The 19,139-nt window shown below is 39.6% G+C and overlaps 1 protein-coding gene across 1 annotated transcript in view; it reads left to right on the forward strand.

Annotated features, from left to right (window-relative positions):
* The window catches only part of LOC121951246 (neuropilin-1a-like), a 90,844-nt gene extending 73,722 nt beyond the window's left edge, over positions 1-17,122 (forward strand). The window contains exons 12-18 of the mRNA XM_042497511.2: positions 2,966-3,145; positions 3,789-3,833; positions 7,517-7,654; positions 9,611-9,912; positions 11,081-11,177; positions 11,361-11,405; positions 13,577-17,122. Of these exons, the coding sequence (XP_042353445.2) occupies positions 2,966-3,145; positions 3,789-3,833; positions 7,517-7,654; positions 9,611-9,912; positions 11,081-11,177; positions 11,361-11,405; positions 13,577-13,851 (1,082 nt within the window). The 3' untranslated portion in view covers positions 13,852-17,122. The remainder of the gene's footprint in view (positions 1-2,965; positions 3,146-3,788; positions 3,834-7,516; positions 7,655-9,610; positions 9,913-11,080; positions 11,178-11,360; positions 11,406-13,576) is intronic.
* Positions 17,123-19,139: the final 2,017 nt, after the last annotated feature.

Below are 19,139 nucleotides of genomic sequence, written 5' to 3' on the forward strand. Positions count from 1 at the left end.
GAAACTGCAACATTAGACAAAAATTGCTCAACATACAAACTGCATTTTTAGCTGTATTTGCATTAACGTGTGCGTGACCTCAGTCAGGCAACCAATCAGTCATCAAGCAGTGAACTGCTTACACTTCAGGCTGCTTATCTGCAGCGTTTGATGTAGTGAGAGAGTGAGAGTAAGCGGGGAGAGCAAGCACGTGAGAGGCTGACGCATGCCATGGCAGGCTGCTATCTCGACTGCAGCAGTGGTCAGCGCTGGATGGTGTGTGTGCATGTGCATGTGTGAGAGAGAGGGGGAGAGAAAAGAGAGAGAGGAGGGCTCGACCTCCCACAGTAGGTAAGGGAGGAACAGATGAAAGGAGGAGGCAGGCTTTCTGGTGGAGTTTAGTGTCTAGTTGCCCTGCAGGGAGACCGATAAGAATCTGCCAAAGCACACAAGATTGCAGAGTAGACGATGAGAGAGTGTTTGTGTGAGACGGAGAGAAGGATCGAATAGGACAAGAAGATGAGAGGAGTAATGGAGAGAGGAGATAACTTTAACTTTACAACATACAGAGAATCTTAGGTCTTGGACACGTTAATTGCCTCAAATCTCTTAAAATCAAGTTTTGGGGGGTCTCAAAAATTCAGAAGTTCTCAGTAGCTAGTTGTTTTTCCATCAATCTGTCCTTTAAAGTTTATTTGAAAGTTGTGTCGAAAGGTGAGAAGCAGGTATTTGACAGTGGATAGGCAGTGAATGTATTGCTGCCGGCGTGGACATAATAGCAGCATCGCCCACACAAATTCTTGCAGTAACTTTAAACATATGCATAAATTTAACCCTGCCCCTCCTCTGAAGTCCAATAAAAGTAAACCAGTGCAAATGCTAAATATAGGTCTGTAGTTATACAAAAGAAAAACATAAGAAAGAGCACTTAAAGGAATACTTCCCCCCTCAAATGACCATTTATATATCAAGTACTCACCCCATGATAGGTTGAATTTGTGAAGAAAAGTTACTTCCACAGTGAACGAAGACTTAAAAAACTGAGAAAATTCTTACTTAAAAAGGGGGGCCGCGTTTAACAACAGCAAAACTATATTGAAACATCCATCTACAAACTCTCACCAAACTTGTGCAGTATAATCCCAGACTCATTTATCCAGTCGTATGCTCAGACGCAACCAAACAGTGAAAGGTTTTAATGCTGTATTTAAAGCTAGACTGGGATTTTACCTCGTGGGAGCTGCTTCCTACTGACCAGTTAGTTTGTTATTGTGTGACTGTTATTGTGTGACTGTGGTGTTTAAAAGGGATAGTTCAGTTTCACCAAATTTACACAATAACACGAATGAGACACAGACATTTCATGCTATTTATTCTTTAAAGATACACACAAGACCACACATATCTTACCACACACACACACACAAACATACACATTAGCAATCATGTCCAATTATCTAAAATCACAGTCTTTTGGTACCTTGTGGCTCACTGAGGTTTATCTCTTCATTAATGTACACAATGATAAAGCTTTGACCTCGAGGGCTCTTATCAGCTAAACAAGCTGATTTCATGCTATTAACTAATCAAAATGTGCTAAAGTTGATATTTTTAATATAAGGTGCTAAATTTAAGATCACTTAAGCAGCAGTTCATTTGGATTCATTGAGCAACTTGTTTCTGTTGATTCATCAAAGAGCCATGTGGCGTGAAAATGTCTCTTCCTGTTTCCACAAAAACATGAAGGCGCCAACTTGAGCTCACAAGAGAGAAACTAACAAGCTCACGACACGCCTGCAGATCACTTTCAGCAGTTTAATCAGGTTTCTTTTGCCGATGCTGCTTCAAGCTCTGAGTTAAATTGTCTACTTGTGAGAGCAAACCTCCGTCCCACTCAAAACGCTGCAAAACACGCTTCCTTACAAAGTTTAATTACATGCGGACCATCTGTGATTTTTACATAGCCTACATATGCTAATTCAGGTTCAATTTGCTTCATTTCCATAAAAACACATTGCCAGACAGTGACTGTATGGTAGAATTTAACAAGATACAAGAGTTTCTGTCATTAGTACTTTGGTCCTTGATGGGAAACAAGAGTCCCGGCTCTTCAGTCTTTTAGAAAAATTGAGACACTTGAGTTTTACAGGATTGTCAATGAGAGTGTCTGGTGTTCAGCTAATGTCTCTTTCCCCAAATGACTCACAATTCTCTGCATAAATAAAGCCAAAGGTGTCATAAAGCATCAGATTTTTTTTACAATGCAGAGATGCCTCTTAAATTTAGCTTGGTTTTAGTGCACGTCTTAAAACATGTCTCCATAGAGGCTGCTTTTTTGATATTTTTTAGTACCTTTTTAAGGAGCCCCAGTAAAAAAACAGAATATTAAAATGTTTTTTTTTTTTTTGCTCATTCCTGTTTGCATTCACACCACAGCTTGTGAGCAACGGAGATCAGGTTTATTAGACTGATAAGAGATAAAAGCAAACCGTTTGAGACGACTCTCCTTTGATAAGCATGTGACAAGATGCCGAGTCATCACACTGAAAACAGAGTTCAAAGCAGCAATATACAGCTCACTTTCTTTTTCTTATTATTTCTCGATTGTAGTTTTTAACTGCAGTTTCATCACCGTTAACAGTTGGCAAATGAAGTCAACTCTCATTTTTCTTTTCTGTCTTTGCCTAGTTGTGTGCTTGAACACTGCAGACTCTGCCCTTACAGTTCTTAGGCCATCAGAAAATAATTTCCCCTCACCAGGGAGTATTTTCAGCCCTGGTTCCTCCTGTGGAAAAGGAGATGAGCATCTCTGACTCTTGGGTTCCTGGAAAAGGTCTTGCTGTGAAAAGGGCTATAAGCTACATACTAATGCAATAAACCAGTAGAGAATAAGCAGTAGATAAACAGCCCGTGTGGAGAAGCCAAATGCATCGGCCGAAATGCAAATGTTAAAGACAAACTTTCTTTCATCCATCTCCTTATCCAGACATCACAACTACAGCACCTCCCACCACACCCATCGCTTCCACACTTCCCATGACCACATTCGGAGCGACTACCACAGCACCGATCACCATCCCCGGCACCACCATGTCCACAGACTGTGAGGAAGGACAGGACTGCGGCGGTGAAACTGATGCTCCTGATGACTACGACACTGTGACGGGTAAACTCATTTCCTTTTCCTGTTTCCTACCATAAACCTTTGGATGCAAAACTGTAAAAGTTAAAAAGTGAAAAAAAAGCCAACACATTTTGCATCAGAATAATTTGGTTAAATCTGAATTAAGAGCCAATTTAAGAGATGTGTAAAGACATGAAAAGCTCTTGCCATCTTTCTTCTTTTTCATCCTGGAGCGCTCATCTCTTTCATGTCCAGGACAGCATATATTTTTGATTTTGGCAGAAAGGAAACTTGATGGACGAAGACCATAAGAAATTCCCCCTTATCTTCTGTCTTCCTGTATAAGTTTGGACTGAAATGTGTATTTTTCTGTTGAGCAAAATATTCACATTCAAAATTCTCCTTTATCTCCCCTTTTAGTGTTGTATGTATTTAAATCCGTCCTGTTTTCTAGGCTGTGAGGACTAGGAAAGTAAAGCTCTTCTCTGTAAAACATTCATATCCAAAGATAAATGCTGCACACTTTGATGGATTTTTTAAGATATTTTCTGAATTGAAACCCAACATGAAAGCCGGCTCTCGCTTTTTGTAAACTGAGGTGTATTGAGTATGTGTTGGCATCTGTGTGGGTGGGACCAAACCAACTGACCTTTGACCCCACTCTGGCTGTCCCATCTGTTTACAGTGGGAGGCACCATGGCGGCCGACCCCATCATGGACTTCATACCAGGTGAGGATGTCCGCCACAATCTGTTGGCTTTTCTCCTCTCATTTTTCATTTGTTCCTCATCGCCTGATCAACTCACCTTTTGTTTTCTTTTTTGTGTCCTTTCTTTTCATCTTCTCTACGTTAAAGCCAGTTTCATGTCTTTTCTTTTCTAAGGTGAATGGAAACTTTACAGTCGAGGGGAACTATGTTCAAATATGCCAGTCCGGGGTTGCCAGATCAGTACATTAATTCAGCCGACAGTCCCATCATTCAGTGTCACAGAGAGCGCTGACCGCAGTCACAGAGAACAATGACACTGACTTTCATGGGAATAAATGGCTTTTTCATCGCCCCAGTTCACAAATGAGACTTTAGCCCGGTGCTGCTCAGCCTCGACACACGGCTGAACTGCAGAGACAAATGTTGATAGATCTGCTCTGAAATGCACCTGTGCTGTTTTTGATCGTGCTGTTTGGAAAAGAGAGACTCAGAATAGAAAGATAAATATATGCTGAGAGACAGACACCAAATCCAGCTAACTGCAAGGGCAGGGAAAAAGCAAATCATGATGAGAAAGAAACAGAAGAAGCAGTCCAACACAAATCTCCTGTTCTGGCAGTTTAATCTGAAAGTTAAGTCGTATTTAAAAATGTTGACCAAAGTGCTTCACAAAGAGATTAAATAAAACAGAGACCTGATTGAAAAAAAAAATCATAACACAAAATGGCATTGCGCAAACAGCAAAATAAAATACTGAAAAAAAAAAATATTAAGGGCAGGCATGTTGGCATAATGAGAAAGTTAAACTAATTAAGTAATAAGATTAGAATAAAATAACAGTAATACAAAGAAATTAAGAAAATTAAACTAAACAAATTTAACATAATGTAACAGCAGTGTAGTTTTATTTCTTATTCCTTTAATCATTTTGTGACTATTTCAGATTTACCTTCCCCCCCCCTTGTCTTTGGTTGGGAATCACTGCTCCATGGAAAACCGGAAGACGTGTTTGGAAAACAATAGACAGGTGTTCGCAAAAGCCACCTAAAAATAAAAAGTCACGCTGCATTTTCTGACCAGTTACAGGTGTCGATGCATTAAGAGACATTGAGGTTGATGCAGGCTGCACACACTCCATATTGAAAGTCAAATTCAGCGCTTTGTTTCTGTCACCTGCATGAACGTCTTAGCACCGGTTTCACAGCTCATCATCCCTCGTGAATACACCACATTCAATTCATTTGGGGGAAAGTGCCAACCTGACTGAGGAGAGGAATGAATAGGCTGAAAAGTAGAAAGATAGTAGCAGTGACAGCAAGACAGAGGGAGAGCCAGCCAGAGGAGTGGATAGAGATGAGACAGAGAGGCAAAAAGACAGAGCGAAGGTAAGACAGAGGAATGGAATGAGAGCTGGAGAGAGAAAATAAAGGCCTCTTGGGTCTCAATTAGCTGAGTCGAAGCATCGCGTGAAGACAGCTTGGGGTTGCAGGGGGGGGGGTGGGTACCAGCTCCACGGTCATCCCTGCATCCTATTAGCCTCTAAGAAACATGTCCAGCATTCGGAGATTTCTGCATTCATTTAGATGCTGTGGTGAACCGCTGCCGCCAGTCGACTGTTGGCACAGGCAGAAAGGAGGGAGGAAAATGTCGTTTTTCTCTCTGTTTGGGGTTTTCTGAGGGGCCACATCCGCATGTCGGTGGCACCACGCCTTTCTCCGTGGAAGGTCTCTCCGTTTCTCTCTCTCTTTGTGTCTTGATGTCCTGATCTCAAACATCTGCATGTGTTGGCGCTGTTTTCTATCAGCGGTGACGTCTTAGTTCCTGTGTTCCACCAAGGCTGTGGAGAAAAGTGGCCTGCAGCGCTGCTCGACATATACAGTTACAACTGTCTCTCTGTCTTTCTCACCCCACTCCATCTGCAGCAAGCCTTTTTTGTTTGCTGCACAATGTTTTTCACAAGCTATACAATTTATACAGTGTGTACAATACAGCAGGAACAGCTTTCTAATATTGATGTTACAAGACTTTCTTCCTCAGGCTGTCTCCAGCTCTAAACTGGAACACTCGTTGAACACTACACATGATCATCGTTTTTATCCTGGATTTTAGTGTTTTGCAAAGACGTTGGATAACAGAGAATTGTTTGCAACGTACAGCAGCAGCCTTTAAACAGTGACTGCAGCAGCTATGCTTCTAGGAACATTTGCTTGGCTTTCTTGATAGTTTCATAGTACAATAATAAGGGTTCAGTGTGCTTGAAACAAACTAGTTTGTACGTGTTGTCCGACCACATCCAAAGGCTGAACTGTTGCTGTTCCAGATGTTGATCATAGCCTCCTCCTGGCTGCAGAAAGAGATTACAGACACAGACAGACAGTCAAGAAGTTCCATTTAAAGGTTCTGTGTGGGACATTCAGAGTGTAAATCTACCACTATTTGCTGTTAGGGCTGTCAAATGTTTATTTTTTTAATAGCAATTCATTGCTGAATTTCAGTAGTTTATGGCGATTAATCACATTTTTTTTTACGTTCACAGTTCCATTATTTTACATTTCAAAAAAAGTTTTGAAGTCCATAGTAAAAAGGTAAAGCAAGTCTTATCAGAGTATTTTAATTGGGAATCAAATTACAGCATTTGTGATGTTGACTTTTTCTGCAGTCAGTTGCCAACCATTTAGCAAGCGCTCAGTTAAATTCCTTGATGTAATTCATCCAAAGGTCTGTGATGATTCACACACTCCAAAATAGTGATTTGTCGTCTTTGGCGATGTAGTTGCTGGCTGACATCAGACTGCTTAGCTGCTCCTGTGTGCTCAGCTCGTAGTCAGTGGCAATTTAAAAATTGTTCAGGACTTAATATGCAGAAATACATTGGTTAACACCATTAGCTCTGTTAACACTGTTGCTGCTGCCGCACCATTCAGCTGGCTCAGCCACCTCCATGTTTAGAACCGTCCGCAGACAATTCACACACTCTGAATTTTACATAGCTCCTTATCGCACAGCAAAGCCTAGAAAGGCAAGAAATAACTGATGAAAGTGCTCTGTGCTTGATTCAATTTCAAGGATACTTATATACTCTATGGATGTTTCTTTTTTTTATCCATGGCAACGAGTAGGAGTGTTTAAAAAAAAAAAAACTGCCATAAAGGAATAAGTATCCTTGAAACTGGGGAATTGTGGTCTTGTGATTGCTCTGGCTCTGTCCAGCAGAAAAGGATATTTGGTAGTTGGCGTGAATCTGCCCTCGTTTACAACCTTTTGTTTAAACATCTTGTTACGGGTTGAAAAGTAGCATCTAATAAAAACGAAACCTATCGAAACTAGTGCTGAAACAACTAGTCAGTTAATCAATTAGTCAATCAACGGAGAACAAATAAACGTGGCCAAATATTTGTCAGTAGATAGCCTCCTCATTGTGAAGAATGGTAGCTTTTGTCGTCTTTTCTCATCACACTTTGGGCTCTGGCATGTTTCAAATGGGATTTGTACATTTTTTCCTGCCATTATATCACCTAAACAAGGTAAAACATCAACAACACAGTAAAGAAGCATGCAACAGTGATGACTTTGTTGCTGTGTTCCTTTTTCTCCCTAATGTTTGAAGTTCAGCTTATGTAAAACGACCATAAAATATCTTTAACTTAAAAGCCTCCTTTATCAAGAAACCTCACCTGCAACTGCTCGTTTCTTTTCTGTTGCAGCGTACGTGTGGTTCGCCTGCAACTTTGACTTCTCCTCATTCTGCGGCTGGACCGGAGAGCCCGGGACGGGGGCCGAGTGGCTCATCCAGACCAACGGGGCTCCCACCATCCACAGAGGGCCGACCCTCGACCACACAGGTAGGAGACAGTGTGTTCGCCTTTTGTGTTCCACCGGCACCACTGTACAGATGCTGTGGGAGAGCACTCTGAACCTCCTTTGTTAGGGGATGTTCTAACTACCGTAAGCTTTAAATAACACTCTGTGCTGCTGGGAATTCACAACAGTGCCTCTTTAACAAAAAAAAAGGAAAGAAAAAAAAGAGGAAAAGATGCCTACGGTGTAATAAGAAATTCCCGCTGGGCACATAACCTTATTCCTGCTCTGAAGGACAAAGAGTTTGTGAACATGGAAAACTATCACAGAGCTGTGGTGTTCTGCTCCGCCTGGAGCCTCTCTGTTGCATTGAGACGGACCAAAGACAGAGACAGATGAGTCCTTAACTGCGTCCATATTGATGGGAACTTTTCCAGGCATAAATCCTAAAGAAACATAGGCGACATTCAGTCAGACTGGCCTGGTTACAAGTGTAAATAAAGGTTAATGGGGCCAGAATTGTTTTGACATGAGCATGTTTTACAGGACAAAGTGAGGTGAGATTAAAATCAAGGACATAGTCAGTTAATAATGAGACTTCTGTTCCAAAAATAGTTTGCCTGAACACTAAATTGGAGTTCAAACTGTTGTGGTGTGGTTCTTTTAAACGTGAGTAACTAGGGAGGTACAATATTGGATTTTGTTTTTTATCCCAAAAAAAAACAACAACATTTGGCCGATAACTGATATTGATATATCCACTTTTATTCCCACCTAATTCTTGTGATCAAGTCTCTTCCGTGATCATCATATTATGCATACTCTAATTGTGATGGCCCACCAGCAGATGGAGACATGAAATATAATGATTTTCAGTGTATGTAATATTTATTATTTATTATCTATTGATGCAAAATAAGAAAAATACTTAAACTCAGGGTTGATGTTTTTTACACATTCACATTTACTTTGGGTTGGTTAGCTTTGAACACTATAATTTCCATGTTTTCAATAGATAAATAAATCAATCTTTTGAGCCCCTGACTGAACTTGGTACAGAACATCTTCTTGGCAGCAATATCTTATGTTTTATTTCTTTATTTAATTTTGGAAAAAGCTCTTTTTTGAAAATGTTTTGGTCAATATAGACAGCAATCTCAAAGAGTTACAAACAGAAAAAAGAAAATCTGAATTAAACATGATTGTGATTCATAAAAAAACATAAATAAAATGTCTGATATAATCATAAAATGTCCTTAATGGCACCCAAAGACACAAAACTCTTTTCATAACTGTCTATAAATGTGCTACATAGTCAGCCCTGAATAAAACTTGCTTTGATCTCCAGAACATTTTGAAAATGAATAGATGGCCTTTTGAAAAAACTTGACTTTTTTTAAAAAGAAGAATTCAGCACTCAGATCTATCAGGACGCCTTTCTGACCTTCTCTCCATTCAAACCTCCTGTGATGGATATTTTAGTGGAGACAGCTGCAGCAGCTCTGAAATGAATGACTTCACCTTGATTTCTTGACTTAACCAGATCACAAGTAAAAAATGAGCCCTTTGTTATGACAAGTCCTATCTTCTCTTGACGCACGCTGATATTGAGTCCTTTGTTTCTTCACTGTAGAGTCCTTGAATTTGATTTCTTTGGGAGCGTGTGAGGCTTGATACTGAACAATCACGCAGATATTATTAAGCATATGAAAAGACAGAGATACACTTCCCAGAGACAAGACAGATATTTACATTTAACAGTCAAATGAAGGCGGTGACATTGATGCATAATGGGTCCTTGAGAGTTTTAGAAACCTTTTATTGCTTGATTCTGATCATATCATCACCTGTTTTCATTAAAAATGTACACAGTACAATATTCCTGACTGTATTTCTACATTTTTAAGATCCTATCTGGAAATGGTGGTAAAAGAGCCAAGAAATCTGCCTTAAATGTCACACACAGCATCTTTTACCTTGTCCTTTGCTGCCCCCTGCAGGCGGACCAGGGAACTTCATCTACATGCAGCTGGGTGACACAGACACGCCGAGTAAAACAGGCGAAGATGATGGTGAAGAGGAGAAGGTGGCAAGGTTGGCCAGCCTGCCCATCACTGCGCCGGACGCCGACCTGTGCATGTCCTTCTGGTATCACATGTTTGGTGAACACGCGGGAGCACTTCACATCAAACAGAAGAAGGAGGCGGAGGGAGGGCAGTTATTGTGGACGGTCAGCGGGCACCAGGGCAGTCGGTGGAGGGAGGGGAGAGTCTTACTGCCACACTCCAGTGTCTCATATCAGGTAATATATAAAAATTGTTTTTTTATCCTTCCTTTGGACAGTTTTTGTCTCAAATCACACTGAAGTGCTGTTATCAAACCTAAAGTGGACATTACATCAACACAGCATCTGCAAAGCTTTGATGTCTTTTAAAAAAAAGGGGCGGCAAAACTAGAAAAATTGTAACAAAAACAGAAAAAGCTTTAAGTACGTACAGTGAGGTTAGCCTTGCACCATTAGAGAAGGTCTTGGTTGCACTGGATGCTCCACTCTCTTCCCACAAGCTAGTTGAAGCTTTCAAAGACAACATTATAGAGATGACGAGAAACAAGGTGAGAGACGTGTAGAATATGTAACATCTTTTTTAATCCTGTGTTGTGTGTGGTGTCTTTGAATGCCATGAAAGGTGCCATTAAAAAAAATATTATTATTCATTACAGGAGTAGTACTAGTAGTAGTAGTTGTAGTATTACAGTTATAAAGGTCTTTATTTCTTTTATTTTTATTTTATTTTTATTTTTTATTGACCATTATTTGACTCAGTTTTATATGTTCTATTATAATATGTAATGATTTTATGATTTTGTTGATATGAATTTGCTGCCTTGTGTGAAGCACTTTGTAACTTTGGTTTTGAAAAGTTCTCTATAGATTATTATTATTATTATTATTATTATTATTATTATTATTATTATTATTATTATTATTATTATTATTATGAAAGGAATCAAAGCAGGGACATTGTGGTTCATGGTCAGCATCCCTGTTTGAAACACTTTTATCAAATAGTGATTTTCTTTTCTCGTATTGTTCATTTTTATCAATTTTGGAAGTCAGAGTGAGCAATGCTTTTCGAAATTTTCAACAAGAGAAAAGCAATAGTAGTTTTCTTATTATTATTTTATTCATCGTATGACCCCGCAGATTTATCTTGGTCTTTGTGGGTCACATCCCAAAGGATGGTAAACGCTGATGTAATTCCAGCTGTTTATTTATTATTTATTTATTTATTTATTTTCATTTCACCAGGGTGTTCAACAAGTTACATATTCCACCTTTACAGATGGTAATATTTGTGTTGTTGGTCGATTGGTTTCAGATGAAAAAATTGATTGTGTAGTATCTAAGCTATGACAATGGCTCCAGTTTCTATGAGCTAATGCAACTGACTGTGTGTTGTTATTTGTAGGTGGTCGTGGAAGGCGTCGCAGACAGTCGCAGTGCAGGTCAGATAGCTGTGGACAACATCCAGATCATAGATGGACTCAGTGCTGAGGACTGCAAGGGTGTGTATTGTGTTATTATAATTCACCGAGTGTTCCAGTGTATACCGTTATACTGTCCAGTGATGTGCTGGTCCCAAAAAATGTTTGCTTTTACAGCTCATAAAGTCGCTCTTTGTTTTGTTTGACTCTCCTCACCCGCTGTGCTTTAATTTGATCTAATGGAGGCTGTTTTTATCATTCCAGATCCAGAAGCTCCTACGTCTCCGCCAACTGAGATTTTCATCCTACGTAAGTAAAATTGCTGACTCTGATTTTGTCATTACACAGTGTCAATATGCCATTTTGGTTGCACAGACTTGTGTTTTCCTCTTAGTGGACATGTCTCCATAGACTTTCTTTGTCTCTACACAGAATGATAAATGCTATAGAGAAGTCCTGAGCAGTGATGTGTGCAAAAGATAGCAGACAAATAATCTTTTAGATGACAATAAAAAAACACTACATTACTAACAAAATAAGAGTTGATGGATCAGATTTGTGTTTAAAATTGAAAATGTTTATACTGTATGTCCTGCTCCTTTATGTCACACACAACTGATGCTTTTTGACATTTTAAGGACCGCATCAGTGTATTTCCATGTTTGATGAAAAATAACTATACACACTGTATATAACTTTACTCCTGACTAATTCTGCAAAGAGTATCACAGACTTAAATTTAAATTTATTTAGATTTAAGTTTAAGTATTTAAACTTGCACTGAAGTTTAACTTTTTTTGGGATTTTTTTTTTTTTGATTGATTGATTTTACAAATGTATGTGTGTACAAGTGTGTGCGTGTACATGTATGTGCATGTGTATGCAATGCAGTCATGTTTATCTGTAAACCAGAGGGACAGGTGTCTTTCTTTGTCTTTCTGTGTGTGTGTGTGTGTGTGTGTGTGTGTGTGTGTGTGTGTGTGTGTGTGTGTGTGTGTGTGTGTGTGTGCAGAAGGTGGCAAGGCAAGCCAGCCTTCCCATCACTGTGCTATCCATTATAACAAAGAGTTGACCTTAAAGCTAGTAACTTTTATTTAAAAATAAAGTAACTTTTTGTAATGTCCTCTGAAACTGTCACTATATTCACACAGCTACTTCACACTACTCGTTTGCTTTGCAGCACTTTCAATGGCTTTACCACAAGTGAAGGAAAACAACCAATGAGAGCCAAGATGTCTCTAAAGTGTCTTTCAGTAATTTCAGTCACTCCATAAACTGTCAAACATTCAGAATAGGCAACATTGATCAATGGGAATCAATATTCTGTCACTGTTTAGCTGGAAAGTGAAAAAGTTTGCTCCAGGTCGACGGGCAGTGCTAGATACTTCGGTTGACGGTTTCCAACATGGCTACCAGGTCACAATCTTTCTCATTTTACAGTTAAACAGTGGACTGAAATATGTACCTGAAAACATTTGAGGTGAGAAATAGGCTGTGCAGTTACAGAATCTTGATTCATATTTGATCAGCACTGCCTACTTTGACCCTCTGAGCGTAGTTCCTGGAGTGATAGATCTGATTGAGAGCTGTGTCAGAGACTCCTCAGCTCTGATTGGTTGTTTTCAGTGTACTACAGTAGATTCAAATACCATTAGAAGCACAAGGAAGAGGAGAAGAGACGTAATTGCTTTCTCTTGTACTTCTTTCAGTATTAAGTGACAGTTTAAGCAAACATGACACAATTATTATCAAAAAGTTACCAACTGTAGCCTCATTGCTTTGAAACCTGAGCAAAATGGCTTGATTCCTAACAGAAACATGGGAAGAAAGCAATGAGCAAGAACGTTTACACAAAAATTTGCAAGAAATTAGTAAAATGTACAAGAAATTTACCTTGAATTTAAAAAAAAAAACCTAAAAAAAATAAAATAAAATAAACAAAAACAAGAAAAATCAAGTAAAAACAAAAAAGGAGACAGCCTGGAAAAATGCTGAAAAATAATAATCATTCTGTAATATATTTTTAAATATGTAATCATGATCGTTCTAAACATAGTTTTTCTCTAGCTTTTTTATTTTTCCCTCGACATTTTCCACTTGCCTTTTTAAAATAGTTCTAAATCTATTAATTTTCCTGCAAGGTTGTGGAACATGTCTTACCAAGTTGCCTATGGGGTTAACCTGTGGGTTTTTTTTCCAGTGAAAGTTACATTAAAGTAGTTGTGACTGTGTGGAGAGTGTGTGTTGAAGTCCGGTCTTCGGTGGTGTGTTCGCAGGAAGTCCAACATCCAAGATTTAAGAGTGTGCTTCTAAAAAAAACATTCACAAAACCATGTTAGAGGGAAAAGTTTGGTCATGTCTGGAGAAGACTGTCTTTAGTACTTCATGATCCGGAACATGTCAAAGCACCAGTATGGTCCTTTAAGCCTGTAATTATATTTGAATGCAACATAACTTACCTCTTCTCCTCTCTCCTGCAGCGATGGACTCCCTCTCACAGGATAACAGCGAGCTGGGCGGCCCGGGAAACATGCTGAAGACCCTGGACCCCATCCTCATCACCATCATCGCCATGTCCGCACTGGGCGTCTTCCTGGGCGCCATCTGCGGCGTCGTCCTGTACTGCGCCTGCTCTCAGGGCAGCATGACAGACAGGAACTTATCCGCCCTGGAAAACTATAACTTTGAGCTGGTGGACGGCGTGAAGCTAAAGAAGGACAAGATGAATGGACAGACTAACTATTCAGAGGCGTGAGGGTGAGAGGGAGTCGGGGCACGCGACTGCTCCGCATGGACATGTTGATGCAGCCAATCAAGTGGTAGGAACACGGAAAGGGGCTGAAGCCACCAATGGGACGGCAGGGTGGGCTGAAAGTGAGCCAATGTAATTTTTTTCTCAGGAGCGGCAGTGGAAGGGACTGACCTGTAGGGGGCACTGTGTAAAAAGAATCTGTACAGCAAAAAAAAAAGAAGAAGAAAACTAAGGATTCTATTTGTTTTTCGGTGTGCTTTGTTGATTTCATGTAATCACATGCTGGTGTTGAGACCAATTCAGATGAAAGTATCGTTTGTGTACTTTTATGGAAAGACTTTTTTTGTTGTTTTTCTTGTCTTGTTTTCAGATGTCATAGTTTCACAGAGAGAGTGGAGTCGTGAAATTTGCTATTCTGATAACTGGCGCTTTAGCTGGCCATATACGTATGTCCCTGTGAGTGCGTGTTAAAGTGTGTGTGGGCACATGTGTCACATTCATAAACAGTACATCTGCATTTAAGGTGTGTGTGTATGATTGCGTCTGGCTGTAGGTATGTGCGCACGCATTGCACTCATGTTTATCTGTAAACATGAGGTGCATGCATCTTTGTGTGTGTGTGTGTGTGTGTGTGTGTGTGTGTGTGTGTGTGTGTGAGAAGGCGGGTACCACAGCGACCTGCTAACCTGTGTCTAGTTCCAACAGTGCCTTTTTTTTCCTCCAGTTTTTCTGTTGCCTTGTTTTTCTGCTGGTTTTTTTCTCATCGGCTGGCGGGTTCCTACACACAAAGGTGAGGAAAAATCCGGAAAACGCATTTTGTACTTTGTACTTCCAGATTGCGATCATACAACTGCAGATTTTTAGTTGTTGTAGTATACTGTCAAATATCACATTTTGTCGGTGTAGATCTTAAGATCGTCTTGCCTTGATGACAGTCGTACTGACGCAGACTAAAATATTTAAGTAAAGCAGTTTTAGATTGTGGAGAGCTTTTGGGAGAAACGATTGAATTTCCGAATGTGTAGGAGCCCTGAATGCCTCATGTTCATGGCACATGACACATCCAACATATTGTACATAGGTTTTAATATATTTGAGCGCCCTTTTCTAGAGAAAAAGATACCAGTGCCGCAGTATCCTTTCTATGTTGGAATCACACTCACCCTGATTGCTAAAATGTACAGAAAACATTCGTTTTAACAGACGGAGACACAAAGAGGTCGTTTGTGTTTCTTTTACAAATGTGATCTAGTTGCCATTTTGTGTTTTTTGTTGTTAGTTTCTGTTTGCTGGAAGGTTTTTACAACGATGGAAACAGCTTTGAGATTATGGAGTCAGACATTATGCCTCATGGGAAGTTTTTGTACAGGGTAAAACGGAACACCTCAGAATAAGACGATGACAAAACGTCAAGGATTTATCAACGGGATTCAGATATTTTCACTGCTAACATTTCTCACTGGCACACAAAGTGACTGCTGAACGAGAAGTGTGTCCAGCCATCAGAAAGACTTCCCTCAGTCTCTTTTACAGACAGGATGTGGACACTAAATGCTGACCGTCCCCAACTGAAGAACTAATGTTTGCCATGACAATGCTGTACTCTCTGTCTGTTTTTTTTTGTTTTGTTTGGCTTTTTTCCTGTGTCGACTATCAGAGGAGAAATCTTTACAGGATGTAAACAGTCCCAAACAGGTGGCTAACTGCAGCCGATCATCCCGTCCAATCGCTGCCTCACACGTCCATTTCTCTTGAGCTAAAGTGGCCTGGAAATAACACACACACACACACACACACACACACACACACAATGAAGTCCCATCTTCATAACAAAGCGTTTACAAGCTAATCAGAGCAGAGACCCAACAAAAATGCCTCGTTAAACGATAAGGTTTTCATTTTTTATTTTTAAAAAATGTATTATAAAGGTAAAAGTGCAGTGAAAGCACTTATTCAGTGCTGCAGCTTAATTTGCATTTTATCCCCTTTTAACTCTACTACTTCAGAGTCTGGGTATTTTCCATGATAAATTGGTTTAAAAACTGGTAACACTGAGTCTTATAAATACTTCACTTACTAAAACTGCTTTGTTGTGTTTTAGCTTTTGTAGCTACGTGTGTTGTGATACTGGTCACTTATTCATAGCACTGTGTTAGGATTGAGTCTTGAAAGCCAGAAATTTCACCATCTTGTCAGCCTCCAACAGGCGTTTTTAGTCCACTCAGTGATAATAAACAGGAATAATCTGCCTGAATGCTCAGATACTTTACTCACAGAGATTAAAAAGCCATTAAGCAGGTATTATGGTCTGAAATTGGCAACTGGGAGAACAATGTTTGTCCCGGTGTGGTTCCTGTTGCGCTGCACTGTGGAAGTTCAATTTGCCCATCTTTTAATGTAGCATTATGTGGCATCATGTGAGCTCAAAATGTGAACTGAGACTGTCCATCAATTCTTAATTCTTTCCTTTAAGATGGGCCTTCAGAGACACTTTGCTGTAAAGGAAATCCACTTTCTCCATCAGTTAAACTGAAATCATTGTCTGATTGCAGTTATGAGCTTTTCTAGTCAAATGAAGCCGCCCTGACTGTTGAGATGTTCATCATCAGCTCTTAAGAACGACATGTTTACAGCTAAAGACTCAGACATGATTACAGGTATCAACATTTCGATAACTTCAGTCAGGCAGATTGTGTTTTAATAAAGCTCCTCCCCCTTCGAACAAGAAAGGATGCTGCAGCACACGATGTGAAAACAAATGTTGCACTGATATATTTAAAAAAAATCTGTGTTTATGATGTTGATTTATGAAAAGAGAGAGAGAAGGACGGAGAGGACAGTGTTATTGTTGCTTCTTTTTAACATGCTTTCAGATGACGATGTTATAATTCTGAGAAGTACAATTTACAGAGATGTTTTTCATTCTCGAAAAAGCTTATATGCGTCTCTTTGAAACGTAACAGTTTTATTTACTTGGTATAATATCACCTTGTTTTTGTACTGTCACTGATGTACGTGCCATTGTTTGGTTTTTTTCTTTTAATACTGCTTCTGTAATTTTTTGCTGTCTCAGATCCAGGAAAAAAAAAAACAAGAGAGGAAGTACGGAAGTAAAAAAAAATGGGAAAGCAGTGAGGCCTTACGTGACTACAAGTATTGTTTGTACTTTGACTTTCTGGTCAGCACCCAGACTCATTCGTCTCTGTTGTCTCAGACTTCGATCATTGACTATTACATTCCAAAGAATTGGATCAAATAAATGTTTTAAGTAAAAGCCGCTCTGCTGTTTCTGTGAGGGAACACTTTTTTTTTTCCAAAGGGACAGTTTTCCTAAATCACAAAAACATACTGTTGTCCTGGAAGAGAATTTTGTTTTTTATTTTCTCAGGGTTTTTACTGAAACTACAACTTATTAAAATAGTCTTGTTGAAAACAGCATGTTCTTTGAAACACCCCAATTTTCTTTTGCCCTGAGAAATTGGGACATTTTGTCTATAAATAGCCATTGCTGTTAAATATTTTAAATGCAATTATTCAATACTGTGTGCGTCACAAATTGGAATTCAGTTCATCTCTGTTGTTTTTGGGGAAACAGGCAAATAAAACCCAAACTTATCCGTATGGCTGGATACCACCACGAGGTAACTTCATGTGTTGAGAAAGAGTGTGATACTGTTGAAAGCTCCAGATCGGCGACGAATGGACCTTATGGTGAGATGGAGCTGCTAACTGTTTTCTGCAAATATTTAAAATTTTCCAAAATCTTTCTTGGCTGTTTTCACCACCACTGACAATTGTTAGTTTCTGTATCATGTTTGAGCTCTACAGAACAGTATTTATGTGTGAGTGTGTGTGTGTGCCCCCACCTCTCATCCACCACCATCTACAACAGGTAAAATTTGTAGTAAATGCAATCAAAAATTGCTGACTTGATTTGTCCGCATTGCATTTCCGTAGCCTACTTCAGCAAAACACAGCTCACTGGCATAATTCAATTAACATTAATGCCTTTACAACGTTACGCCACAGCTATGGCCCTGCTGGAGGAGTATTGGAAGCACTCCAATATCCTGATCAGCCTACTCAGAATTATGTGTCAGTAAAGATAAAGAGAAAAGGTCCCAAAACGTGTTAGGAAATAAAACCTCAAAAATGGTCATCGAGTTGGATTCATGTAACGTGTCTAAGAGCTTCTTTACTGCAGTGACACCTGTCTGCATGCTGTATCAGGCTGTGACCCCAGAGTGGCAGCATTGCCTCTCCAAACTTTCTTCAGAACAGCAGCATATTTTAGAGATGCAATCTAAATGCATTATATTTGTCACAGAACTGTTTCCCTCCGCTTGGTGAATATGTTTTATGAGCTACATGAAAGCGCAGCATTGAGCTAAGCTCTGCTCAGTCTGATCTCGTGTGAACTTCAGTGGTGTGGCTTCGGTTTAGGTGAGGTTTCCTGCCCAAGATTGGTGCCACTGAACCGCTTTCCCATGAGCTGCTGGGTTCAGTGTCTGCTGTGGGGCTTGTTTGCTGTTTCATTTCTGTGCTGCAAAGAGTTTAAGTGCAGCTTCTCTGACTTACTGGGTTATACTGCAAACTGTCTGTGAAAAAGCCATGAAAAAGGGCATGTTTATGAAGCAATACTTATAAAAATAAAAAAGAAGCTGTTATTCAGACACCATGCCTGCATTTCCCTGTGATGTGTCCTGGTCATCAGAGGTCTGTGGCTGTGTTTGGTGTTTCCCATGAATGTGTGTGAAACTGATTCTGAAAATGAGTGCTTAGCAAACTCTCTGAGAGGACGGTCAGAAGTATGCAGCAGGGTGATTATGTGCTGATGTAAAGAAACGGAGATGGTGACTCCTCATGTGTCATTCGGCCAGCTGGCAGCATTAGCTGTTACATACTCATCACACATTTTACAGCGATATAGAGGCAATGGGGGAAGGTGCTTGTGTCTTTTTCAACATCCATGTCTAGTTTTGGACAACAGATGTTAACAAAAATGATTTGTGGTAATGTTACTATATCAAGGTGCTTTATTGATTACTTCCCATGTGGCTTTTCTTTGTTCTCAGCTTTAGTTACTTTTCAATGAAAACCATGTATCCCCAAATTTGGTGATTTTGAATTTTTGCAATAAGCCGAAGGATGAAAGTGTTCCCTTATGTTTTGAGAAAATTCTCCTACTTCTTAAGCTCATACACTATTGAAAAAATGTTTTGGATCAGCTTGAAATTTCATTGCACAAAGCTAAAAACAAGGCTGTTTTTGTTTTGTTTTTTGACTCTTGA

The sequence above is a fragment of the Plectropomus leopardus genome, chromosome 12, assembly GCF_026936395.1.
Source record: "Plectropomus leopardus strain MGB_pleo_1.0 chromosome 12, ASM2693639v1, whole genome shotgun sequence".
Classification (NCBI taxonomy): domain Eukaryota; kingdom Metazoa; phylum Chordata; class Actinopteri; order Perciformes; family Serranidae; genus Plectropomus; species Plectropomus leopardus.